At 41.3% G+C, this 27575-nt stretch overlaps 3 protein-coding genes across 11 annotated transcripts; 1 reads left to right on the top strand and 2 right to left on the bottom strand.

The window, feature by feature from the left end:
* The first annotated feature begins 4600 nt into the window (after positions 1-4600).
* ssbp3b (single stranded DNA binding protein 3b) lies at positions 4601-16857 on the top strand. Of its 7 annotated transcripts, none has more exons than XM_048251795.1 (18): positions 4602-4780; positions 5485-5557; positions 5701-5762; positions 5880-5964; positions 9162-9251; positions 11014-11088; positions 11290-11352; positions 11788-11851; positions 11986-12047; positions 12471-12535; positions 12661-12712; positions 12802-12837; positions 13289-13343; positions 13430-13521; positions 13730-13802; positions 13919-13947; positions 14087-14185; positions 14812-16857. In XM_048251795.1, the coding sequence occupies exons 1-18, from the start codon at positions 4725-4727 to the stop codon at positions 14842-14844; spliced, it is 1164 nt and encodes a 387-aa protein (XP_048107752.1). In that variant the 5' UTR covers positions 4602-4724; the 3' UTR covers positions 14845-16857. The 7 variants fall into 7 exon arrangements, with proteins under 7 accessions (XP_048107756.1, XP_048107752.1, XP_048107758.1 ...); XM_048251797.1 differs by having other exon boundaries at positions 4606-4780; positions 13430-13494; XM_048251796.1 differs by having other exon boundaries at positions 4607-4780; positions 14815-16857.
* Positions 16858-16991: 134 nt separating this feature from the next.
* LOC125300153 (dynein light chain Tctex-type 5-like) lies at positions 16992-19498 on the bottom strand. 2 transcript variants are annotated; one of them, XM_048251804.1, is made up of 5 exons: positions 19272-19498; positions 18873-18981; positions 18537-18638; positions 17956-18036; positions 16992-17684 (listed from the first exon to the last, which is right to left on the bottom strand). In XM_048251804.1, the coding sequence occupies exons 2-5, from the start codon at positions 18972-18974 to the stop codon at positions 17322-17324; spliced, it is 648 nt and encodes a 215-aa protein (XP_048107761.1). In that variant the 5' UTR covers positions 18975-18981; positions 19272-19498; the 3' UTR covers positions 16992-17321. The 2 variants fall into 2 exon arrangements, with proteins under 2 accessions (XP_048107761.1, XP_048107762.1); XM_048251805.1 differs by having other exon boundaries at positions 18873-19498.
* An 831-nt stretch (positions 19499-20329) lies between these two features.
* Positions 20330-27215, bottom strand: dio1 (iodothyronine deiodinase 1). Of its 2 annotated transcripts, none has more exons than XM_048251803.1 (5): positions 26826-27215; positions 26599-26742; positions 26263-26462; positions 22072-22171; positions 20330-21557 (listed from the first exon to the last, which is right to left on the bottom strand). In XM_048251803.1, exons 1-4 carry the CDS (start codon positions 27154-27156, stop codon positions 22106-22108), a joined length of 741 nt encoding a protein of 246 aa, XP_048107760.1. In that variant the 5' UTR covers positions 27157-27215; the 3' UTR covers positions 20330-21557; positions 22072-22105. The 2 variants fall into 2 exon arrangements, with proteins under 2 accessions (XP_048107760.1, XP_048107759.1); XM_048251802.1 differs by having other exon boundaries at positions 22136-22171.
* Between the last annotated feature and the right edge of the window lie 360 nt (positions 27216-27575).

Genomic DNA, 27575 nt, shown 5'->3' with positions numbered 1-27575 from the left:
GAAAGAGGCCACTGCCATCAGGAAATACTGTTTCCATCAGTCAAGTCAAGTCAAGTCGGCTTTATTGTCAATTTCTTTACATGCACTGGTCATACAAAGAATTGAAATTTTGTTTCTTACTTTCCCATGCAGACATAGACATACTTTAAATACAGACATAGACATACTTTAGACATAGACATAGCCATAGACAATGTCAGTGATGGGAGAGTGGGTAGAGTGTTCAGCATCCTGATTGCTTGGTGGATGAAGCTACTTGCAAGTCTGGTGGTGCGGGAGCGGAGGCTCCTGTACCTCAGAGGGCAGGAGGCTGAACAGTTTGTGTGCAGGGTGGGTTGTGTCCTTGACAATCATTAGTGCTTTGCGGGTGAGGCGGGTGGTGTAAATGTCCTGTAGGGAGGGGAGTGGTGCTCCAATGATCCTCTTAGCTGTGTTAACAATGCGCTGGAGGGTCTTCCTGTTCTGATCTGTGCAGCTTCCGCCCCACACTGTGATGCAGCTGGACACGATGCTCTCGATTGTCCCTCTGTAGAATGTGGTCATGACGGGAGACGTGGCACTTGCCTTCTTCAATTTGCGCAAGAAGTAGAGGCGCTGCTGGGCTTTCTTCGCCAGTGATGCTGTGTTGGTGGTCCAGGGGAGGTCGTCGCTGATGTGCACCCCCAGGAATTTTGTGCTGCTCACTCTCTCCACAGCATCTCCGTCGATGGACAGTGGTGGCAGTTGTTTGTGGCCTCTCTGAAAGTTGACAACAATCTCCTTGGTCTTGCTGACATTCAGCAGGAGGTTGTTGTCTTTGCACCATTTAGCCAGCAGGTCTACTTGTTCTCTGTAGTGAGCCTCATCGCCCTTAGTGATGAGGCCCACCAGTGTTGTGTCGTCCGCAAACTTCACCGGATGGTTGGAGCTGTGAGTGGTTGTACAGTCATGTGTTAGCAGTGTGAAGAGCAGAGGACTGAGCACACACCCTTGTGGGGCCCCCGTGCTCAGGGTCAGAGTGCTTGAGGTGTTGTTCCCGACACGTACTGCTTGTGGTCTCTGCAACAGGAAGTCCAGCAGCCAGTTGCAGAGGGAGGTGCTGAATCCTATCAGAGGGTCTACATGGTCTGCAACAATGCTTAGGTAGGTACTGTCAAAGTAGCATCTACATGAATCGGACCACACAGACCAGCCTTCACTCGCCACGTGCATCAATGAGCCTTGGCCACCCATGACCCTGTCGCTGATTCCCCACTTTCCTTCTTTGGACCACTTTGATAGGTACTGGCCACTGCACATCCCACAATAGCTACAGTTTTGGAGTTGCTCTGAGCCAGTTGTCTAGCCATCACAATTTGGCCCTTGTCAATTGTCAATTGTCATTTTTCCTGCTTCTAACACATCAATTTTGAGGACAAAATGTTTACTTGGTGCCTAATATATCCCATCCACTGACAGGTGGCATAATAATGAGATAATCAGTGTTATACATGGGTTTCTATGCAGCATCACGAAAAAATGTGTGAGCAACTCCTGGACAGAAAACAGCATAGAGCAGCCCTCTCCACGAAAGCAATTACAAGGAGTTTTTTAGTTGTAAACCGCACCAATAAAAACAGCGCTGGTTAGAGAATGTTCAATATTCCCAAAGGAATGCATGCCTTCACCAAAAAACAGTGGGTTATTTTAATAATGCAGATGAAAGACAAACTCTGAAATGACATGTTATTATTAACCATGGCAATTCTAAGTTACAGCAGTCGACAATTAGGTTATGCTTATAAGATTGTGGCCGGCCACTGAGCGTTTATTTTGCCCTGTGGCTGCACGCACATTTACTAACGTTGGTAAACAGGAAACCCGTCTATTCACTTCACCTATCAATAGTCCTAATGTTGTGGCTGATGTACAGTTATTATATATAGCTGCAGGTCATTTCAGAATGATTACATGACTACATGTAAATACTCTCCCTGGTACCCATAAAGATGTCGTTGCACAGACAGTGTTTCTTAGCAGTGTTTATTGATGCTGGGGTGTAGATTTGGTGGGTCCATCGGTATGGCAGTCATTGTGTGGATAATATAACAATATTCCTAGGCCTTGCCCATCAGTGGTATAGTGGCCATCTACATGTACGTTGCATTTAAATACAGTAGTTTTCAGACCCTTTGAAATTTCTCACATTTGTTTCTTCTTAAATGAGACTCACCAACATACATTACTCCATAATAATGTTAATTGTTAATTTAACGATTCAAAATAATCCATCCATGATATCATTTACAAAAGTATACAGACCCTTCACTTATTTGGATAAAGCACCTTTAGCAGCAATGACAGCCTCAAGTATTCTTGGTAATTATTTGGCAGAATCAGGTCAGCTAGATTGGATGGTGAGCATTGGTAATTAACCATTTTAAAGCCACTGTTGTGTTTTATTGATGCATTCTTTGTGTTGTTGCCTTGCTGAAATGCAAAGCTTCACCCCAGCCTGAGCACTATGGAAAAGTACTACGGATTGCTCATTATTTTTCCTGCATTAATAAGGTGATGCTCAGTGCTTGCTTTTATGTTATGAATTTTGGCCGAACAGCTCAATCTTCATTTCATCAGACCAGAGGATGCTTGTTCTCATGAGAGAGCTGCTCAGATGATTTTTGGCAATCTTCAAGTGAGATGCCATGTGCCTTTTAGGGTGGAAATGTGTCCGTCTGGCCACTGTAAATGCCTGATCTGCCTGGTATTACCCTGATGTTAATCCTTCGGTTCTACTCCCAGAAAGGAACTCTGTATCTAATTCATAGTGACTGTTGGGTTCCTGTCTGACCAAGACCCTTTGTCTACGATTGCTTGGTTTGGCTGGACAGTCAGATCTAAGAATGTTGGTGGTTCCAAATCACCATGTGAGAAAGGTGGAGGGAACTGTACTCTTAGGCACTTCCAATGCAGGTGACATTTTTATTCCCCAGATCTGTGGCTTGACACAATCTGGTAGATATGCAAACAATTCTCTCAACCTCAAGTCTTGGTTTCCGCACTGAAATACACCTTCACTTGTGAGATTGGTATGTGTCTTTCCTAATGTATGCAATGAATTCAGTTAGGCACAGGTGGACTCCAATGACATTGCAGAAGAATCTCAAGGACCATTGATTTGAAAAATGCACAACACCAGATCAATTGAGCTATAACCAAGAGACTGAATACTTATGTAGATTGAATAGTTCAGTCTTGATTGAACTCAACATGACAAAATGTGGAAAACTTGAAAGGGTCTGCAAACATTTATTTTCATAGTATCTTACTAGAGATAGAGATCCCCATCAAATGTGCCTTAGTAGGAAATTCGCAAGCCACCACATCGCAGGCCTGTAGACAATTCTGTTCTGTTGTTTACTTATACCCCCTAGTGGTTAAGTATAGCATTATATTTAAAAGTAGTCTGCTTTTGTGGAGATTTGACTGTAGGTTACGAATATTTCAACTTAGTTCAAGCTTTTAAACATGTGTTACCAAACATTTATTTATCTGGGACCAGTTTTGTTCATATTAACTGGGTTATGAAACAGTAGCCTAATACATTTAGGACTGGATACATTTTAGTGTTAAATGTTCATTTAATTATGCCATTAAGAAATTAGATTTTGGACAGAATTACAATAATTTATAGGTGGCACTAAAATAATTATTTTGCATATTTTGACATTGCGTATAGACTAGGCCTCTTGGTACATCGCCTGCTTTCTTCTTTAGTTTAGGACAGGCATATCTAATGAAAAGCAAGCATGGTAATTTCACTGTAACAAACTGAAAAGTATAGCTGGCTGAACCAGACGCAACTGTGTTTTCTGACATTAGGCTATGCATGCTTGGCTACATATGTCGGTTTTAAGGAACCCCTAAACCCAGTCCAAAAGCCCAACCAATGAGAGGGCTTTCACACTCCGGTTTGCTGCTCCCAAAGAAAATACATCTGCCGTCTTTGGACTGGAGAGATTTAATCTTGCATGCGCATATTCTGCGAGGCGTGTGTTTTTAAAAGCCGTTTAAACCACCAGCTCAATAAAAATCAGAGCAAATCGTGAAGCGCTTTACTGCTATGTCTGTTAGCTGTGTTACATTCAGGAGGCTTGCTGCTGTTAACATGGTGTCAAGTTTTCAAACACGCAGCCTGCCTTTTCTGTGTAGCCTACATGCCAATCAGATATAAAATTAATATACCCCCTTATCATCTCAAACGCAACACACTAACGTGGCCATGCTTTCTAAATGTTCTATGTAATCGAGACTTGTGTCATTTCCATGATTTTTTAATATGTTCTTAACAGCGGAAATAATGGGCAGTGTCTGATGGAGGTTCATCGGGGGAAAATAGCTGTGCGTGCAATGATTTTATCGTAATACAATATTCCAAGCTACAAACCAGAATAAATAATCAGATAGGCTTCGTATCCACGTTGGTGGCTATCACAGAGGGTGTTCTGCAATTTTCAAGCAACCATTGTGGGGCTGGACATGGTGAATGACGTCATTCCACTAAGGCAGGACTTCAGGGAATTATTGTGCTCTCATTGGTAATTAAATTTGCCAGTCAGCGTGTACCCATCCCTTACCAGGCTCGGTTGAGACTCAACCACTTTCCTTGTTGAGCCTGCGGCGGCCGAAGCCGAGACAAACGTCTTCATAGATGGATTTTAGGGTATAGCGAAAAAAAGAACGCGGGCGAGCTTTTTCAATTAATTATGTTTTCCAAAGGCAAAAGCTCCGTTGTGCCATCGGATAACCAGGCACGCGAAAAGTAAGACTTTCCTTTGTTTCCCTATCTATTGTGGCGTTGCTTGTGTGATTTTCAGGACTGGTTGTTGCCTGCGGGGCGACTACCAGCAGTGAGGAATTGAATGTACCGCCCTTTCCATTCGCCATTCTATTAGGTTCCTGGTTTTAGTGTTAATCGCCATCAATAACGGCAAACGCACGAAACCATTAAAATATGTTTGTGGCTAGGCGAACGTGTTGTTGCACAATTTAACGCATTTGAGTACTACGCATGAAATGTTTTTATTTGGGCCGCGCAGTTAAACGTTTTCTAAAACATAGCACCTATCTGAGCGGGAATGGAAACAGTTTTTTTTTTTTTATCAGAATGGGCAAGTACTTAGATAAGTAAACACACTAGCCTTCACCACAGTAGTGGTCGAGTTGGCAACATAGTTTCTTTTCGTTATAAGTAAACCCATGTAGGCTATTCGAACCCCGTCTCTATCACAGCCGAAATTCATTGTTTGTGTGCACAAGTGAGCAATCGTTGTAACCATATTAATAAATTGACTCAAAGTTGTATGCAGTAGGCAAGTTGTTGTTTATTTGGCAGTTTCCTTCGGAAACAAGAGATGATTGCAATTTTAGAAGGTGCCGGGCACTTTTAGAATAGCACCACACTTGTCATCTGCGACCCCCTCCCAGGTACCTGTCTGTAAACTCATCCTTATGTTTCTTTCCCAGGTTAGCCTTGTACGTCTACGAGTACTTGTTACACATAGGAGCACAGAAGTCGGCACAGACATTTCTGTCAGAGGTAAGGCATGCTCTGAAGTCTTCTTGATGCCTTTGAGGTTCTCTCTGAGTGTTAAACGTGTGCTGCTATGGTGTTAGGCCTATGTGATGCTGGAATCTCAAAGATGTTGAAAAGTTTCAATATGCCGTGAATGTTTGTTTCAGATCAGATGGGAGAAGAATATCACACTAGGGGAACCTCCAGGATTTCTTCACTCATGGTGGTGGTAAGTCTCCATTATTTTTGGCATTGTGTGACAGTGGTGTATTATATTAGCCTATATCTCAATGAATATATCAACTGATTTCCTCCGTAACTTGAACAACATTGTTTTTTCCTTTAGTGTTTTCTGGGACTTGTACTGTGCAGCTCCTGAGAGAAGAGAAAACTGTGAACACTCGAGTGAAGCAAAGGCCTTTCATGACTATGTGAGTACTGCTCAGTTTTCCCCAAACTGGAGGTGAAGATGAGAGTTAAGTAGGTTGAGTGATCAGGGAATACCATGACTGTAATCAGCCTGAATTGAATCCAACAACTCTGATTCAAATTTCTTTCAGAATTCAGTCTTAACTATGAACCACATTGTCTCATCCCTCTCATGCCTTTTCTGATTTTCTAAATGTGCATGAAATGATTGCAAGGGAGAGAATATTATATATGCTGTGGCAGTGCTCAAACACACAATGTGTTTTTAAATGAGCCATCATAATTTTATTTGTGGTAGATGACCGTAAATGAGAGGGAACTGTGTTTTGTGGCCATGTGCTGTTTGAAAGTATTAACACCCTGGTTGCAGTGTTTATTATTGACCATTTTTGTTTTACAAAGCCCTATGTGTTAGACTTTCTCTTTCATCCCGTTCAGTTTGAATTGTATAGCAGGAGATACTATGTTTGCGATAAACTCTTTATATGACAAAATAGCTGTATTATCACTCATTTTTAGACCTTATAAAATCTCAGTGGTAGTGAGTTTATGTAAAGAACTACAGTGCTGTTATGGGATTTTGATAGCCATAGAAACAAATCCAGGTGAAGTGGCCTGGTAGTTACTGTTTGAGTGAATTACATGTTGGGTATCAGCTATGTGATAGCCATTCATGTGTATTTAGATTAGGATGTAGCAGAAAAAAAATTTCTTTTAGAATCCTATGTGTTTCCCCTTGGCATGTACAGTAGCTTGGTTTTGTATATGTTTATGCTTGAGAATCCTTTTCTCCTGGGTTTTACACTGCATCCATATGACACCTTCGCTGCTCGTTTCCTGTTTGAGAGGAGCGAGAGAAGTTCACAAGCATCTTGGAAAGAGCTGCTGACGTCAAGAACTTTTAGGTTAAACACTCTGTCAATCTCAGGGTCACTGGCGGACACAAAGCTCCATGTCCTTGGCAAGTTTGGTGCCTAGGACTTTGTCAGAAGCTGTCAGCTTTCCCTTCTGTGGGGAGAGGTGGTAGTTCAGCTCCAGATACTATCATAACTGAAAATAGCCTCATCTGGACCTTTTGCCTACATTTTAGATTCTGCCTATGCATGCCTACATTTTAGACTCTGAGCACAGGTTAATGGTCTGTGTAAAGATGTTAAGATGATGCGCTGTTTTAAAAAGCAGTTGTGTAGAGCAAACTCACTAGCCATCAACAATACTTCATCCCCTGCCCTAGCATTAGGTTGCATTAGCACAAGGATCTCTGACACACACACACATCTCTTTCTCTCTCTCTCTCTCTCTCTCTCTCTCTCTCTCTCTCTCTCTCTCTCTCTCTCTCTCTCTCTCTCTCTCTCTCTCTCTCTCTCTCTCTCTCTCTCTCTCTCTCTCTCTCTCTCTCTCTCTCTCTCTCTCTCTCCCTTTGACTCAGTGTTGAAGGGAATCTACACACATAGCCTTTAGGCGGTCCTCCAAATAATAAAACGTCATCCAACTCCTATGTGTGAAGTACAAGTAGCTTCTGAGGGGAATCTTTACAGTCCATGTTGAATGAAATGATCAGAGAGACAAAAGATCTGGGAGTTTTCAGCCTTCATTTATACATTTGGCCCATTAAACACATTAGATTGCTTACTCCATTTAATCACATCAAGTATCAGCATTAAATTCATTGCAAATAAACAGATTGGATCCGCCTGTGTAACGTCAGTTAGTATGCCAGTGATTTGCCTATTTTGTTTTGTTCAAAGAAATTGTGTATCCGTGTTTGCTCTAATAGCATTTACAAGCAAAATAATGTCAGCATGATGAATTAAAGAGCATTTCATGACCATATTGTCTAAATGTACAATCCACACTGATTCCTGGTGATTGCCCTTTTGTAATGACTTTGATAAAAACCCCTTTGTTTACTATGACCACATTACTTTGGAAGAAAAAGTTCTGTCAGAAACACACCTCTACTAAACTAACCTTAACCGCAGCCTTTAAACTGAGCTGTGCATCCCATAGTAACCGCATGGTAAGCAGTGACCCGGCCATGAGTCTGCGAGCTTGCTGCTACCGGCGTTTGACTAGGGCCCTGTCTTTGTTCCCAGCGGGTAGACAGCTCAGTCAGGGTTTTGAGCTCTGCGTTCCCTTGAGAGGGTGGGGGAGGTGGCTGTCTCCAGCCTTGTAAAGCGGAGGCCATGTTGCATTCATGTTGCGTTGGAGGGATACTCCCCCTCTGGCCCCCGTGCCGTTAGCAGTGTGATTGATGGCTGTCAAGGAGCTGAGGGACAGATTGCAAGGGGAGGAGAGTGACAGATGCTCAGTAGAGGTGGTGGAGGAGAAGAAGGATCCAGAACAAAGAGGAACTTCAGTGTACTGGTGATGGGACCTCTCAAATAAGGATGGAGGACTCCCTATCCGAAGAGAGGGATGGAGAAAACACTGTAGAGCATGTAGTCAGTTAAGCCTGGAGTATGTTTAGTAAAACTAATAAATGTTATGTAAATAACTTAAGAGGTTTGTCACTTTTATAGTGGTTCGGGAGAGCTTTTGTTTTGTCTTAAATACTCACAGGATTGGGGGAAATAGACTAGAAGAAGCTCTCCTAGACCTCCCTTGGATCCCTGTTGTGGTATTTCACATGGGCTGTGAGCAGCCTCCACAGGATATATGGAGAGATGGTGTGAGCAAGACTCACCCCTTTCAGCGGCAGTGTGGCGTTGTTTTTCAAGTGTTTACTCTCATTTTAATATGCCTTCTTATTTCCCTGTCCAGCACAGCTGTTTTTCTGGGATTTCACTGCGGGCATTAGAGTATGTTTCTAAGTGCTCTCAATTCAACAGGAAAATGGCCAATTACGGCCCAAATAAACGATCAGAAACTAATGATGGTTGTAAATTAAATCTGAGGATATACAGGGAAATAGTCCTCGGTGATATGCCTCTAAGTGCTTTTGCTCTTCAGGGACGGTGCGAGCCGAGCCTGTCTAAATAAACCGCATGTAGCGTAGAGACGATCACTGTTGCTGAGCCTCCATCTTTATGCTGGCCTGACAACATGTCTTACCGCGTTCAGCACTTTTCCCACACTTTGTTTGGGTGTGCTATGCACTACTGTGCACTATAAACACAGTGCTGTGGATTTTTCTGTTGTTGTTGGGCTTTTAACCTTTGACCTTTGGCTGCATGTTTGACCTTTTTAACCTTCACAGAGTGCAGCAGCCGCCCCCAGCCCAGTCTTGGGCAACATGCCTCCAGGAGAGGGCATGCCAGGGGGACCGATGCCACCGGGATTCTTTCAGGTCAGGTTCAAGTCTATCTGTCTTCCTCGATTGACTGTGTGAGCTATTATGGTGTGTGTGAGTTTATTTACGTGTGAACTAGCAGGGGTTTGGTCGTGTGATGTTACTAGTTTATGCAGAAACAATCTACCAGTCTGCAGTTTGTCCAGGGTGCATTCTTGAGATTAGGTAGGTTGTTAAGACCACTTGGTGTGCTCACTGAATTTAATTGAACTAAATTGAATAGATAATTGGTGTCTAGTCTTTATTAGTGATAATTGTTTTAAATCGGTTTCACGTTTTGAATTAAATCTGCCTTCAGACCTCATGGCACCTCTGTTTAGAAGCTGTCTGCTAATCATTAGAGGGATATGATATCAATTTCTGTCTTTGGACTGTGGGATTGCTGTTCTTTCTTGGATGTTTAAGGTATATGCTGATTTAATGTGTATTTGCTCTGTTAAATGTATGTGCAGACAGCAACAGTTCCATTAACCTATGGCACAGTAGCATCTTCCTGTGTTATTTTAAGAATTAGCTTTGTAACCTGGCGATTTTTCTTGTTGGACTGGCTCAGTACTGTTTGCAGGTTGTAGGAATTTTTCTCAGGTTACGTTTGCATGTATAGCTTCGTTGTCATGTTTTGGTCCAGGAAGATGGCAGAGCATTTCTGAGAATAATATCTGTCAAGTTGTGCATGTTGACGCTAAAAGGGCGCGAGTCTCCTTTAAAGTGTGAAAATGCTGCCTCATTTAAACTTTAATTATGAATATCTAGGTTGCCACAAAACTTCTGGTACACAATAAATTATGTGCATTAGAAGGTTCAGTAGTTACGTTCTGTGTGTCTACGTTCAGTGTGACAGTCATGCAAGGTGGCGGCTATTATATGATTTAAACATCCCAAAGCACAATTCATGTGTCAGATAATCACAATAGTTTATACCTTTTACATTAACACCCAAGGACCCAAGGATTTTCATGACATGTCCACCGGAGGAATTGGAATGCAAAGTTTTCTGATTTAGCTTGTGCTTTTTGTATATTCTTGACCTGGCATCGTAATGTATGTGACTTGCATTGACGAGGGTAGAATGAGGTCAATGAGGATGGCTGGTTGACCTCACCATCATCACTTTGGCAGTCTCTGTCGGTGAAGTGCCCATGAGGTCAACAGTAATGTTAGCTGAACTAAGCAAGTCCGCCAATTGCAGTTTAGCTGAGTTGGCAAACTGCTAATAGGTTAATAGACTCTATGGCTGTAATGTGTCCAACCGCACCACCATGTACTCTGTACACACACTCTCGGTGCATCAGCTGGTTTGAAATAAAACATGGGCGAGAGAGCTTATAGTCTGTAGTTAATGTATTGAGAAATGGTGAAAGTAATTTTAGACATAGGACATTTATATACGGAGTCAATTATTATACACAAAAAGTGAGTGGCCACTGTTTTGTATAGTCATAGTCACTGCAGTAGTGTAATGTCCTAAATAGAAGTGAACCAGTTGTGTAGGACTGGTAAGAGCTTCCTGTGTCTGGTTAGGCCTGCTCTGTTTGTTCTGTTTCAGTTGCTCTCGCTCAGCCCAGTTTCACAGCGCTCCACTCCTGCCACGCCTGCTTTCATTAACCACTCGCGCGTCCAGTGCTTCCCTTCTCCACTCTGCTTTTTATTATTATACCTGCTTGCTGACTCTCTTTCTCTCTCTCTCTCTCTCTCTGCCTCTCTCTCTCTGCCTCCCTCTCTCTGCCTCCTTGCCTCCCTCTGTGCCGATCTGCCACAGGGACCCCCTGGCTCCCAGGCGTCTCCTCACGCTCAGCCTCCCCCTCCTAGCGGTATGATGGGACCCCACGGACAGGTACCCCAACTTGTCCTGCTCACGCTCACTCCCTCGCTTTAAGTGTCACACACCGTTTTTGCTCTTACGCAGATAAGCTTTTCTGTGTATGTCTGTACTGTCTGCCTGTAATGTGCAAGTATAAAAACATTTTTTGCCATTATTGTTGTATCGTGGACTACGGAAAGTATTTGAAATACGTATGTTTTTTTGCCTCCGTAGTCGTTCATGTCGCCACGCTTTCCTGGAGGCCCAAGAGGCCCACCCATCCGCATGGGCAACCAGGTATGGTGGTGTTCACCAATGTTACATCTTCTGTGTTTGGTACTTCCCATTCAATTTATTAGCATGATAATATACTGTGCTATTGCCATGCAGCAATTTGTTGACTTTTATAGGAGAGACCACCTGTGAACATTTTAACATTCTTTGTGAACATTCAAGCTTTCACAAGACATAAAATATATAACCAAAACAAAATACACCGGTTAGCATACCAGCAAGATTTTACCACAACCAACTGTGCTGTTGGTGGTGTTGACAAAATGTTTGTATTACTTTTAGATCTTGTTAAAGGAAGAGCCAAATGAGCCCAAGTCATTGCTGTTGCTTAATGAGATGAGCTCTCTATGAAAAGGATTATGGTGGTTTCAACTCCAGATCCAATACAGTTGCATTTAGCATGTCCTTAATCTGTGTCCCATGTCTGTGTTCTGACAGCCTCCCGGAGGTGTTCCTACTGCCCAGCCCATGCTCCCAAACATGGACCCCATGCGAATGCAAGGTGGGTTGGAGTTGCTGAGCAAGTGAATTTGAGTTTATTGAGGTTGCTGCTGAGGTCTCCTCTCTGGAGCCGCATGCTTTCTCTGAGTTCTCTCTTTCTGTGTGTGTGTGTGTGTGTGTGTGTGTTAAAAGCAGGAGTACCAATGCAGAGGATGAACAATCCCAGAGGAATGGGCCCAATGGGCCCAGGACCCCAGGTAACATCACCAGTCACACATGTCCACACCAGTGGCCTAAAGCTGTTTTCCTGAAGGCATTTTGTACTTGGCCATGTCATCGCAGGCTCAGTGGAACAAAAACATTCTCCATGTGTTGCATAGCTAAATCAGTACCAGGAAGTGCATGAGGAAAAGCTACAATGACAACTTGGTGATCACTGTAGCCATAGCTTTCCCACTGAATATTAGGGTCCCTCACTACATTAATCTTTCTACCAAGGAAAGTGTATTACTTGTCCTAACTGAAAAGCTACATGGTGTGTTCCATCTCATTCAGACATTTCTTAGTTGTTTTTTGTTTCCGGAACTCAGTGAAATAAGAGATAAAATGGCAAGTGCCGCTTACGTGATTGCAAATTAAGGGTCCCTCCTTGGTGTTCTGACGTCTGGTTGTTTTTGTAGAACTTTGGCGGCGGCATGAGACCTCCACACAACGCTATGGGCCCGGGCATGCCAGGAATGAACATGTAAGACTGCAATTTTCTACTTCATTCATTCATTCATCTACTTCATTAATCCTTTAATTCTGGTACTGTGCATGTATTTGGTCATGCAGTTTGTGATTGGTGTACAATTGATTTCTATTTTCCAGGGGACCAGGAGGTGGACGACCACCATGGCCCAACCCAAACAATAACAACAATGTGAGTTCACCCAGCCCAGATTGCACCTTGTTGTTCAGTTATAGTGTTTGTAGTTTCAGTTTTAAAACTGGTTTTATGTTGGATTTCAGATGCCTTACTCATCGCCCTCTCCTGGCAACTATGGGGTAAGGCAACACCAAATACTAAACACACACTGTATCGGTGCTTACACACACTTGCGTGCAGTGCAGTGCTGAAGACTCATCTCATTCACTTTGCATGGGCTTACGTCATCCGTTGCCGAACTGAATTGTGGGTCCGTTGCGTCGCGTTGCTCCCGTCGCCCCCATCGAGAAGTTCAATTTGTGCTGCACCGACAGAGAGCAACCGAAGGCACCAGCCAATCAAATTACAGTTATAGGGCTACTTCAAGGCATTTGCATAGTAGATTACACACCCTGACCGTCGGGAACACCCACTGGCATGCAGTGACGGAACGCAACTGTGTGTAAGCACGGTAATACTAGGACTACTGAGTTCCATATGCAGCACGTAGAGCACACACGTTACACTTGTGAGTATAGTTTGGCACAGTCTGCTGTTGACCAACCTGCTGGTCTGTTGTGTTTGAAACAGGGACCCCCTGGTGGAGGAGGGCCTCCTGGAACTCCCATAGTGCCCAGCCCCGCAGGTAGGGGCTCACCACACACACAGTCAGACATTATGGATATTTCATTACATAGTTTAAGTAACAAAATGTTACTTTTAACCTTACAGACTCCAATAATTCCAGTGAAAACCTGTATACTATGGTTAACTCTGGACCAGGAAACAGATCGAACGTAAGTTCGAGTTATACACAATACCGGGTACTGTTTACATTTATTTCATTTAACATAATTGTTAACCACCAGAACAAAAACTGTTCCTATTATGTCTTTCTTATTGTTCAGTGTAGTGTGAATTCGTTCATTGGACATCTTTAGTTTAATCTCTCAGTCTAGATGTGTCTTCTGCTCCCTTTATCTCAGCCCTTTGATAAGTCCACCCTGTCTAAATCCATATCTTCCTGTGTAGTTTCCAATAGGCCCAGGCTCTGATGGTCCACTAGGAGCCATGGCAGGAATGGATCCCCTTCACCTGAACGGAGGTACGGCTGTTCGTTTCTCTGACAGTACAGCCCAAAAGCTCAGTGGTGACGCAGAGCAAGCAGTGTGTTGGCCCATTTTGTTTTATGAATTGAAATTAATTTTCTTTGGTTTTCAGGATCTGGAGATTTGGATGGTCTACCCAAGGTAAAATGTTTTTTTCTTATGCTATTATGTTACATTGTACAGGTTATTTACTGCATTGTTTGTGTCATATAATGTTTTCACATGCCTTTTCAATGTAGAAATTGGTGTGCTCATGAATGAATGATTATGATCTCTGCAGAATTCACCAAACAATTTAAGTGGCATGAGCAATCCATCCGGAACTCCGCGAGATGATGATGTAGGAGGCAGCTACCTTCATTCCTTCCAGAGCGAGAGTGTGAGTGTTCTCCGTCAAGCACTCCGTTATACTAAATAACCTGGTCTGGAGCCAGATCTGGGCCAAAATAGCCTCATGGAAGGTTCTGATATAGTGTTACGGAACCACATTTCTATTATATTACTTTAGAATAATCATTTTTATTATTTACACTCTGCACTTAGAGTACACGTGTTCTTTACAAATATGTGTGGAGGCAGGCAACTTTATGGGAATTTGGAGTGAGTTTTTTTTTTTTTTTTTTTTTTTTTTTTTTTTTTTTTTTTTTTTTTTTTTTTTTTGCTCAGAAAACAGGCAGCAGTGGTTTAAACATACATGTGCAATGGTGCTACTGAGATTATTGGTAAACTGGTGGACCTGGTCCTGCTACACATGATGTCATCCACATCCACTGCCATAACTGGAAGAAGTTATGGCAGTGTTAGAAGAAGTAGTGTCATAACGAAGAACCAAAGACTAAGCCCTGAAAAACTAGCGGGGAAGCCAACTTTCATTGTTAAATCATTGTTTCAGCCATTGTTCCAACATAGTAAATGCACTATATGAAATGTGTTGTATTTCTTGATGTGTTAAGTTTGTTTTTCTTAAAGATCTGTTTTAAATGAAACATTCTCTCCCTCTTTCAGCAGTACTCCCCCTCCATGACGATGAGTGTGTGATGACTTGTCCACCCTGCCTTGGGAAATGCATAATTTGACCGCCATACGTAAATACTGGACATGACCAAATACAACTGCCGTAGGCCCCAAATTTTTTGTTACGTTCAGCGTTTTTTGGGGAGTTATCAAATTTTTTTTTTTCTGAAAAGGACTTTGCCATAAAGCTACGAACTTTCCTAATGTGATGACCAGTTTCTTGACTTTTTTTTTTTTTTTTTTTTTTTTTGGTCTGACGTTCCACCTACCAAGTATACTTACGGGGGTGTCGGCAAGTATTCTCCACTGCGACGTCTACAGTTGGATGCATGTTAATGTTTTTTTTTTTTCCCCCCATCACTGTTTTTTTATTTTAATTCAGCCCAGAATCCCCACTTCCCTGATATTGCCTACTTGTCATTGCCGGACTACAGCATGGGGTAAAGTGGACTAACTTCAAAATCCGGAATTGCTAATATGTGGCCTTCAACTGTGTGATTATATATAGTTCATTCGCTTTTAATTATTTTATGTTTTAACTCTCCAACATGATAAAGAGAACAAAATGTCAGAGTGACCGAATAACACGTTTCAATAGAAGCAATTACCGTTGTAAATGGTTTTTATTCTATATAGATATTTTTATCTTCAAGAAATCTTCCATGCTGATAAGGATCACACACCATCTGAGAAGTTCCCATGTCTTGTCCTCTGCACTGATTTTAGCTTAACGTTTTATGACTTTTTATGAGGTATATGACTGCTGTGTCGTAAGGAGATCCCAAACTCTTTGGAAACTACAGAGTATTGCCCTCCCTGCCCGGTCTGCAAGTGTACTACCTAGAAATCGCCCCCACCCCCCCAAACTTGGTCCAGTCAGCTGCTGGTGTAGTGGGCGGCTCTCTGAGCCCACGCCAGTTCACTCCTCAGGTCTGCGAATCATCGTCCTCTGCATAGGCGTGTGTGTGTGTGTGTGTGTGTGTGTGTGTGTTTGCGTGTGTGTGTGTGTGTGTGTGTGCGCGTGCGTGAGTCTCTCCGCCCGCACCAGGTTCCTTGCACGTTGTAGCCACTCCATTTCTTGTATTGTTAGTGCAGTTGGAAGCTGATTATTTAGACCGTTTATGCCCCGATCATCTCCTTTGAACACCTTTTGAAGTTAGCAGTAGCTCTGTAATCTGTCAGTAAATGAAGACTTTTTGAGACATTAATTGAAATCTTTCTGCCATACTTTTCTTATTTCCACTTGGAACGCTTCATCCAACATCCACAAATATAGTATAGGATATTTTTTAATTTATTATATTTATGTGAACAATTGATAATGCAGATGACTCCTTTTTGTTTTACTTGTTGTTGGATTGTCCCTGTTAAACCTGGTTTAGGGGAAAGGCCTGTGTGTATATAATTTTATGACTAAATTATATGTCTCCTTTCACATGGGTATATATTTTTTTCTTTCTTTCCTTCTTTTTTTGCCTTTTTTTCTGCTGGACGGTCACTGCATGCTTTAGCAATGAGATGCGTACAGTAGTAGTAGAAAAAAAAAAAACTCTTCCTGAGCCAGGGCAGACCGTACAGATGTCCTTTAGATGTAGACTTAAAAGGGGAATTCTGTATTTTCCAGTTTGCATTATGAGTTGTTGTATAGATTCTTTGTCACGAAACATCAAAAGTGAGATCTTACAATAACGCCTATGATTGTGAAGGTCCTGTAGGACGACCCAGAAAGCAGCTGGCTTTGGAACCGGATCCACGTTGCATGGCCTGTGCTAGGCTTAGCTGTGGTCTAGGGAAACAGAACATTGGATAGAACCAGGGCACAGCAGAACAAGTCATAATGCTATTTTAAATGGGACCTGGGTTTTAAGTGGTAATGAAAACAGACAGCGCATTTTATGTTTATTATTATTATTATTATTTTTTTTGTTGTTGCTTTTGAACTGTGTCCTCTCTTTGCAATACTGTGCACTGTTCCTGATTCTAATGTTTATTGAACGTAAAAGTATCTAAACCATTATTAAACCCATTTCTACAGCACTGGTTATAAACCCATCATTGTGTGTAATAAAAAACATTTCAGAGACATCATCCTATAAAACAGTGTGACATCCTGTCTGTAATTGTAAACACTGAAACATTGTTTTAGTTGCAGCCTGTTAAATCAGACCATGAAGTGAAAACAAACCGATTAAGGCCATCTTTTTCATTCATGGGATGCTAAATGCTCATAGCTCTTGTGTTATTCCACCATACCAGTTTCTTGCACACATTGTTTTCTTTCAGGTTTAAGCCATGTATGGGGAACTAGACCTAAGAGTTTAATAACTTCTTTAATTCCCACTTAAAGTATGTTTTCTTCTGGGAAGAAACACAGATAAACCATGGCATATCTAATCTAAGGCAAAACTAGAAACACTTGAATATTTATGTAATGGGTATTGACTGCAATTTTTTGGACAAAAGCATCTGCCAAATACCATTAAAAAAAAAAATTTTCATTGTCACTCATAATATACTGCGAAGGCTGACGCCACACAGAAGATCTGCGCTGTCTGGGTGGTGTGTGAGATGCAGGTGTCTGCATGTGCGTCCCACAGGCATCGGCTGGCCATCATCAACCCTTCCTGCCCCGCTGGTCCCAGGCTCACGGTGCACACCAGCCGGTAGCGTGGTGGGCAGATGGCCCGGACCAGTGCCCTCAGATCCTCACTTAGCGCCAGTGCTAGGGGTCCGGCCGACAAGGGCCCACCGGTGCCAGCAACATAAGCCACGCCGTCCAGACGGGAGGCCAGGAAGTCATGCAGCAGTTGTGAGCCGTGGGCCACTGGGAAGCATTCCTTAGGCTGGGCACAGCCGGTTGGCACCTGCAGATCACAATGTGAACATGAGCGAGAGACCTGAGAGACAGAGAATGGAGTTCTGGATTAATGTGCTCCAACTGTCTGAAGGAAGCCAAAGCTTGTATCTCATCAGGGCATCGTTATTCATAGATGCTTGCCAATCATGAGACTTTGTCGTTGCATCAGACCTGTGGTCTGACATGACAACCCAATGACAAGTACACAACTTAGCAATGGCTAAGGTGCTGCAGCTACTTAAAGGAAGGAAGAGGTTGTAAAATACTCGTATTCAGACCTGGTCATTTATGATTGGAATCAACTTTCTTGCAGGGCCTCTGACGCCTTTCTTTGCTGCTAGTTTCTGTGCTGTCCGCTCCTGAGAATACAGCCATACGCACACACACACACAGATAAATGTTTTTTTTGGGACCTTTTGTCATTTATTCACATATCAGTCAAATTAAGCGTTGACAGAGATGCTGTTTATTCACTTGATGGTACTCAAACATAATACCAATTGCAAGATGGCACAGGTTTTTACACTCTGGCACAAACATTGGGCAAAGGTGGCACCAACCATCAGAAACATCAGAATACAACACATTTAAGAGTGTAAATCATAATTAGTTTGTCTCAGATCACTGCATTACACATACATTACCTATACAGGCTTTCTGCTGGAAATACAGATGTTAACAGGAAGTGAGAGGATGAGATGGACTCGGAAAGTGACTGTGGGTTGGAACTGAAGCCCGCTCCCTGTGGGTTCTTGGGCCCAAATGTGTTATGGACACTGCAGCCACCTGCACCACAGCTCCCCCTACCTTTTGTGATTTAAATTTCAAGCTGTGATATGGAGATAGAGACTACTCTGACCTTTAACCCCTTTGAGAACTTCTGAGCAGTGAGCAAGCCCTTCAGACTGATGAGGCGACGGACCTGGACTTGTCTGGAAAACTGCACCGGCGTGATGGAGGCCTGGGGTCCAAACACAATAAGACACTGAGATCTCCACTCCATATGTTGATACTTAACATTTTAGCATCTTTGGTTTCTTAAATAATTGTTGTAAACAGACACCAAAGAAACTTCAACCCCAAGCTATGTAGTGAACTGTAATCTCTGCTATCAAACATCATTGTTATTCATATTCATTTCCATATCACAAAGAAAGAGAAGTGGTAAATAATCAATGATTTAGCTGTGCTGTACCTCTTTGGATGTATAGATGTTTCTGTCCTCTTTACTGTTTCCTTTTCCTGTTTCTTTCAGTGGGACCCAGCTCATCCTGTGTGTCTCCCTGGACCTATTCATTTCTCAGCTACCAGTGAGTATGAATTAAAATATGACCACAGAATGACAGAGCAGACATGAAACTATTACAGTAGAACAGTGAAATATGAGAAAAAAAGGGAACATGCTGATTTTATATTTTACATAGTTCATGACCCTCAATCTCCCTAAAAGCATGTCAGTATTGTCATGGAATGCCATTAATTTAGCTTTTTTTCTCATATTTAGACTGCTGATTCACCCATGAATGTTTTAAAGATGAGTGTGAAATTATCTCACATTGACAAAGATATTTGAGCAACAGGGAAAAGGTCTCACCTGTGGCTTGAGTTCAGTGTGTGTTTGTGAGCTGAGGGTTTGTTTGAGAGGGTTTGGTTGAGTTGGCTTGGACCTCCCTCAACAGTTCCCTGCATACAGTAACTGTCACGCTTTGTCAACTTAACAAGACCTGGCCGTTTCCCTTTGCCTATCTCCCCAGTTGCAGATGTGCTGGGCAAGGCTTGACCAGTAGATCACATTGAAGCTGAAATGAGGACATACTACATCAAACTCATCATTGAAATGTCTGAGAATAATTATACCATTCTTTTAATTTATGCATGTTTTTTTTCCTGCTTCACAATCAAAGACATGAATTCTCATGGTCTGGTTGAGTTAGACCTATTGTTGGTGATTGCAAGATTTAGCACGGTAGAACAGAAGTCTAATAAATCTTTACAGGTTAACTGAGTGTTTGGGGTTCATTTCTTAGCAACCCTAAGCTGGTGCACGGAAGGTAGTTACTGATTTTTCCCTTTTTTTTCATGTCGGTCAGTATTCTGTGCTATGACAAAGCTGTATTATCTGCTATATAACATTTTAAGAGTTTTGTGCCCTGGTATACAATACTTCTTGATGTCTATTTAAATTAGCATTTTCCACTATATTATCATCCACTAAATCCAATGTAAATATACAAACTAGAACAGAACGCTGGTAAAACATTTTTTATAGGATGCGACTCCAGAGAACATGTCTAGGCCAAAATTATAGGCATCTTCATTCTTTTTATGGGAAATCCTGTAAATGCTTTATCTTTTCTATTCATCCAAAAAGATTAAGTGTAGCTGAGGAGAGAATGTGGATGTGTTCTTAAGGCACAATACAATGAAACTTAACATATTCAATCCAAATAACTTTAAGGTATTTCCTCTGCACTTTACTCTTTATTAAACTGTGTCTTGAGGCTGGTGAAACTCTTCTCTTTGTCTTTCTCTCCTTTGCTTTTGTTATACCTTATGAATAGCATCACATTCTTAATTATGTGTTCCAAAATGCCTTTCACATCTCATATATATATATATTAAATTAGTGTGTGTTGTGAGGACAAACAACAATATGGTACATTTGTTTATTAAAACGGGTAATGTGTGCATTACAGTAAAAAAAAGTTGACACAGAGCTGAACAATTGTGATATCAATGCTGTCTCAGAACTTTGTACACAATCTACTATGAAGCCATCAGATTACAGTGACCTAAAGGTTTACACTGTCATCATCACATATCATACTGATGATACAAAATCATGGGAGAACATTAGCACACAATGTACGTATACGATGAAACACTAGTTGAATGGAGAGAAAATCTTAACTTCAGCATTGCAGTTCAGTTATAACATTACAAACATTTATTCTCCAAGATATAGTTAATGTTATAGATGTTAACATATATGCAAATACAACTTGGAAATAATATATTTTGGTGATATCATGAACACAACTCGGATAGATATAATGCCCAAAACATGGCTGTTCACAAAGAAAAACATAAGGGGAAAAGAGGGGGGGGGGCAAGACATCCACTCACGCTGCATATTTCGGGAACTGTCAATTAATATTTAAAACATTCATCTTTCATTTTAAAAAGCAACCTTTTATGTCTTTGTTTAATTTCTAAAGCAGTGTCAATGCAAACTATCTCTAATCAGAGATGTATTGGAACGTTGTCATTCATTTCTTGAGTCAGCCAAACGTTCATTTTCTCACCATTTAACTAGATGAAGAGTTGTGCATATATTATGTAGGTGAATGCAGCAAAAATTTCACCCCCAAAGGTAATTAATGTGCCACTTTAAAAAGAATAGGCTGCTTAAGATGACAGAAATATCTCCAGGAACAAAAAAACACATTTATCCAGATTTCAAGCATGTTCTGCTTTTGCTCTTGGTAAACAAATACAATTTTTGCGAACTTGAAGTACCAAACATTATGTTAAACTCCTATAGAATGTTGAAAGTGTCCTCTTAACACGTAAATCACCAGCTCATGTTTTTAAACATCTGATTACAGAGGCCAGGGGTTTGATCTGTAGTCATCATAAACAAAACAGTGAGCTACTGTGATTCAAATGTTTAGCTGAGCACTACAACACACCTCTGTCATGTTAGTGATCTTATACACAACCCTCTTGAAAATGAAGAAATGAGAACAAAGTGCTTCTTATCCTGTTATATCCACAATCCTTTTTTTAATTTCTGGTATTACTGGGATTATTCTGGGATTTACCTAATGAAATAAGTCATCTCCTGAGGACTGCAGTTGGAATAAAATATACTGCCTCCCTGAAAAAGAAAAACAGTCACTAGCTTGACAGTCTACGAACAGAGAGCACGAGACAAGATAGTGCCAAGGATAAGGACAACAAGTTTTACAGATGGCATATCCATGCAGTTAAAACAACTTTGGGATCAGGGGCTACAAAATGGGGGGGGGCTTTGAAATACCAGAACGTGTGGCATGGACAGGTAAGGAGTGCTTAAATTTCTTAGAAACGGAAGTAGGGAGTGATGGCTGTCAATCATCCCATGGGAATCTCACAAACTTTGTTAAGAAAACATATATTGCTACATCAGCAGACAAGATTAGGCTACAGGCTTCTAATGAAAAGGACACAATGATAGCACACTATGGACTACTAGATAGTGTGTGTCTGTGGACACTTCTCAAGAGCATGTGCTATGCACACAAGGTGCGACTTCTAAATTGTGTTGATTGCCTTCAGCTTTAAGTTCATGCAACACAAGAAAAGCAGGTTTATGCTATCCCTTATCACTGCTATTCCTTAACATCACTCACCTTACAAACCACACAGAAGAGTGCCCTCAATCTCCTACTTAATTTTCTGTAATATCTCACGTACCTCCTGGGGTTCATAAAAAAATGGACCCATCCCTCCCTAGAAACAAAAATGGTCAAAGATGAATGGTTAAGTAACGCAACTCACTAAGATCACAATCAAAAAATAACAAAATTGGGAAATTAAATGCATGGAATGCATGAGCAAGCTAAATCTTTTTGATCATGTCAGCATAATGAATGTGCAGTTTTTCTTAGCTGCTTTGGTGCATTTCTCAGATTAGAATTGAAATTCTCAAAACTGTTTGTTCCATATCACCTTATCACTTGTGTACATCATTAAAGTAGTTTCTCCCCATCTTGAACAAATAGCAATGCTTTAGTACATCCATGCAACTGATTTTGTACAAATGTCGGCTGCTTTTTAAATTTCGGATCCATATTGGTCAAAGTGCACTATACTGGTTCCCTGCTGAATAGACCCCATAAAATAAATTGGCCTTATTTCATTCCTTGTGTCATTACATTGAAACATGTTGAACTAGTTGTCATAACTAGTTGTCATAGTCTGTCATATATGTGATCTGACAGACAGGAACGTCAGGATGTATAGAAAGAAGCAGTGGTGCACAGCTCTGACCAAAGGGTGTTTTACTGTATATTGGTCATTTTTCATTTGCACAATGCTGTAAAAGCCTTTGTTTTCTTTATACTGTCACAATGGCTTTCAACAGTAAAAGCTTTGAAACATATCCACTGTCTTGTAATCAACCCCTTCTACACACAATAATAAGCAACTTAGTATTTTTGAAATAGAAAATAGTGCTGCTTTGCACATTGTTTATTAGAAAATACAGAGAAAACGGTCATATTGACAAAACTGTTTCACAGTAACATAAACAATGATGTCAGGACTTGTCATTTTGATTGCACTGACTGTTTCATGGTAGCCTGACAAGCCAGACCCACATTAAAATGTAGGGTCTGGGCACTCACCGTTCGCAGTGCTCAGTCCGAGGGGCGGGATAATCGGTTGTCTTTAAAATTCCCTCTGCACGCGCTATGAGTCCCATGCATTTTCCCATCAGCGGAGCTAGTTGGCTAGTTCAAACTTTTGCCAACTTAAAAAAAGCTTAACTCGTGTCACACTGTTCGCCAACAGCAACATCCATGTTCTTTGTTTTCAAGTAGCAGGGAATTAAAGCCCAACCGTTGCAACTCTGCCATCCATTATTATGTTAAGCCCGTCCTAAAAGAAGTTAAATTTTTCAAGCTCACAAGCCAACGGAGAGTTGCTAGACTAGCCCTGGTAGCAAATTTGCTGCTGCTAGAGTGCGTCTAGATTTAGGCTAGTTTCATTGTTTAAATATTTGCTTTTGAGACATAAACAAAGCATTTTGAGCAAGATACGCGCTTTTGCATGTAATCCACTATGTGGGGCAGTTTGCACTAATTGTTTTGAGAACTGCACCTACTGTTGTGCAAATGTTAATGATGATTCGAGAAATGCACCAAAGCGACTGAGAAAAACTGTAAATCACACTGTAGCACACACAGTTTATGTTTGGTTATTTAGGTTCACTTTTGTAAACTCTAGGTCACAAGGATTAAAGTTCTCCGTCATAGGACGGATTTCCGTCAATTTGATTTTAGAAATGTCATATTTGAGATCGATGCAGATCCGATGAGAAAAAAAAAAAAAATAGGGGCGGGCGGCTATCACCTTTGCTTTTCCAAAGAACACATATGGAGGACTATAACGGTCTAAAAGTTGGATTATAGTGACACATTAGAGACAGCTGATGAGGTTGGCCAATCCGTTTAACTTTTTTTTTGATATGATATTGTGAGCTCTATGTGCGATTCGAGAAGAAGCGTAGGCTGTGTTCTTTCCGTGCATCAATGTAGACAATTTCTTACTATCGCGAACTCTTGTCAGGAGGTCATTCATTTTGGGTGTCACCTATGACTTGAACAGATAGCCTTCTATGCCACCCGATGTAGGCTACTATTATTGTTACAGTTTTTAATCAATGCAACTAACATTATGTGTAAAAGCGGCCTTAATATAAACCGTAGCCTATGCAATTTATTATCCCGCCTGTTATGTACAACAATGTTTTTCACAATTTGCGGCGGAAGGTTTTGACTGAGCGTGTTAGCATAAAAAAATAATATCACTGTCATCATCGCTAACTGTTGAGTAAGGGGGTCAGTCTGTTTGTGACGCACAGACAGCCTTGTAGCCTATTTTGCTTAGGCCTCACTTTTAACGACAGTAGGTTGTGAGTGTATGTTGACAAAAAATAACCATACAATTAAAATAGTCAACTTAAAACTTTTCTATAAAATATTATTCATTTATAGCACAAAACCATAACCAGTAGGCCTACCAGAACCTCACATATTAGCGTCATGATTTGTGTGCGTCTATTTGGCAAGGCCACTAGCTGTCATGGATGCGTTGTTGCTAAAGGAAGGCAGGTGTCAAAAGTTAAAAAAATAAATGGAGATGGTCAGCTGTTGGAAACGGGGGAGAACTAACAAGCCATGGTGTAAAGAAATTAAAGCGCCAGGGGTTTGCTTTTGCGCAGTTCGCTGCAAGAAAATTGTTTATGGATGCAATAGGAAAACGTTTTAGCACGCCACCAATCAGAAGACCGCCATAAGGTTAACGTTCGTGCACTTCAGGACATCTTCCCTACCTGGTGCAACTAGCCACCACGACAGAGGTAGGCTACGCTTTATCTATGGCTGACCGCTTTTACGTTAGAAAGTAGGCTACGATGTTCTTTCATAGCGCCAACCCGACCTGTCCCTCACCATATCGCAACCCTTTTGTCAACCTTATACAATCTGTTGCTGAAGACAAAAGCACCATCTCCAGATTGTCGTTATCAAATGCGCAGACCTCCTGCATGAGCACACACAGTATTGCTGCTCATTGGAAAACTGAGTTGTCTGTAAAACTCAAAATTACCATGTTTTCATTAAATGCGGATGAGGCAACAAATGGAAATATGAACAATATCTAGAATGTTCTGATTTGTTACTTTGATGAGGAAATGGGAAGTCTTACAAACTTGATTTTATAGATTTTACTTGGTGTAGAATTGCATATTAACAAGAAAAAAATCTCCCCTTTAAACACTTTTGGCCTGAAGTAATTAAATAAGAGTGTGTTAAAGCCTTTCTACAATTTTGCTGCAGTAGAAAAGAACAGCAATGGCTAATCAGCAATGGTCAGGGATGGTACTAAAATATATTTTTGTTCATCAGGAAAACTCAAATCTCAATCAAGAACACTCTCAATTCGCCTTATTCACATGGTGGCCATTGGTGGCTAAAACGAGGCTACAGGGTACACAAACCATAGGATTGTTATGTTCTATGCATTCACCTGTAGGTGGCATTAATTTTATAGTAAGTGTACCCTGTAGCCTCGTTTTGGTTTAAACAATGTGAATAAGGCGAATACTCCCTTTACTTTGCTGTTTGCATCTTTTTGTACATTAAAAACCAATAGGTCGCAACCGCAAAAGGGTTGCTATCTCTATAGGTAGATATGTATGACTTATGGCCTGAAAAAAGTTCAGTCAAACAATTTTTTTTCACTTTAATCCCTGAGGTCAGTTCAGGGGGGGTGTATACCAAACTATCTGAAGGAACACATTTCAGCCTTCTGTAGATGGACAGTTATAACAGTCTACTTCACGGTGGCTCTTTGGGTATATACTATGTTTAAATAAAAAACAACATTTTTTGACTGTTTTCATATCAGAGGCCTATCATTGCTTGGGGGGAAAAGACCAATCCCATCCGCCAAGTTGGCTACGCCCCTGTAAAAAAACTGTCTGTAAGCCACCATGGACGAGGTTTATGTGTGAGGCCTGGATTGAAGATAGATAGATAGATAGATAGATAGATACTTTATTGATCCTCAAGGAGAAATTCAAGAATAGCGTGACAACTCGACGTCAGTTCAAAGGTTCACTGACAGCACCTCTTGTAATGCATTCTCATAACACTTGGCAGTGAGCCACTATATGGACGGGGTTGCGTGTGAAGGCTGGAGCAGCGTGATAAGATTCCACTGTTTCAAATTCCTTTAGGCTACCTCACGCAAATTCTCACGCTAGGCTAGAGTGACTTTTTGCCAATAATATAGCAGCTGTTTTCTTTATCACTTACCTTATAGATTACATTGCCACCCTGAATTACATACAATCTCTCAGGTATTGCAGCGTAAGTTGCAGTAGCGAGGTTAGTCATATCATCAACCACAATAGGGCAAAGGGGATCCTCCTTAGCCAAGACCTGTGCTGCAGCCAGCCGATCTTCCAGATCCTTGTGTTGCTTCAGGTCAACGTTGTTATCAAATGCCCACTCATCTGTCAAAACACAACAGCATATCAGAGCAGGAATGTACTGGATTTGCAATGCAAACGCAGCATTTAAAGTTTAAAGGGTATACCATGTAGCCTACTACACGTTTATAAAGGATAGTTATGCATTTTGCGTACCTACCTGTTGAGTGTGCTTCTGCAATGTAGATTACGAGAAAATCGGCTACATCGCTGAAGTCCTTGACGAGCTCTTTGAACTCACCAAGTTTGAACAGAAACGGGGGTCATGTGCAACTTCCGAAACTAATCACCAGCGGTCTGTTGCCTAGAATTGGAAATACTGTTAGAAGCACCGGCAACACAGAAAGCCACATTACGCACAAAATAACCAGCTACGTGACCACTCACCTTTGAGAAAGTTCAGGATTGTTGTTCTTTGTTTATCCATTGTGATTACTGTTGAATTAGGAGCCTTATGGCCAACAAATGCCTCTTCTCCAAGATTAATCCAGGCATGCTTTGCGACGGTTTTGATGAATGTCCAGCTGATAAATGTTGGCCCCCAGTCTTCGTACTTAAATTTACGATTCTGGGGCATTGTTGTCCTCTCGCTAACTTTTAGAATGATTTTTCTTGTTAAACTCGGAGAAATGAACGAAAGAACAAAGAAGACAGAAGTCTGTATCGTTGCATAACAAAGAAGGCCGATGGCCTTCAGTAAAGCAGCGACGCTAGGCATTGCTGCTGTTGCTGGTGTTCAGTGGCCTCTCTTTCGCTGTTATATCCCTCTCCACTATCTGCTCTACAGCTACACTAACAACTTTCTCCACGAGCGTCGCTTTTCCCTCACTCAGTTATTTCACAACTTCCGGACAACGGAGGCTGCTGCACACTGACTAGTTTAGAATTTGCGGACCGTGAGTAGAAGGACACAGAAAAATATCATCATCTGGCTGGCCTTGAATTGCAAACAGTGGTAATAATTTAATCTTCAATTCTGAGTTCTTAAGCTAGGCTACTGTATGAGCAATGTCCGTGCGTAAAACCAGAACAGGACTGGAGGCAGTTAAGACCTATACAACAATTTTATATTCAGAACTATGGGAAGCACAACTATCAAATCAAATCAAACTATAAACTAAAAGCAATGGAAGATTT

This window comes from Alosa alosa, chromosome 9 (genome assembly GCF_017589495.1).
Source record: "Alosa alosa isolate M-15738 ecotype Scorff River chromosome 9, AALO_Geno_1.1, whole genome shotgun sequence".
Taxonomy (NCBI): domain Eukaryota; kingdom Metazoa; phylum Chordata; class Actinopteri; order Clupeiformes; family Clupeidae; genus Alosa; species Alosa alosa.
Note: the sequence above shows the minus strand (reverse complement) of the source record. Positions and strands in the feature narration are given on the sequence as shown.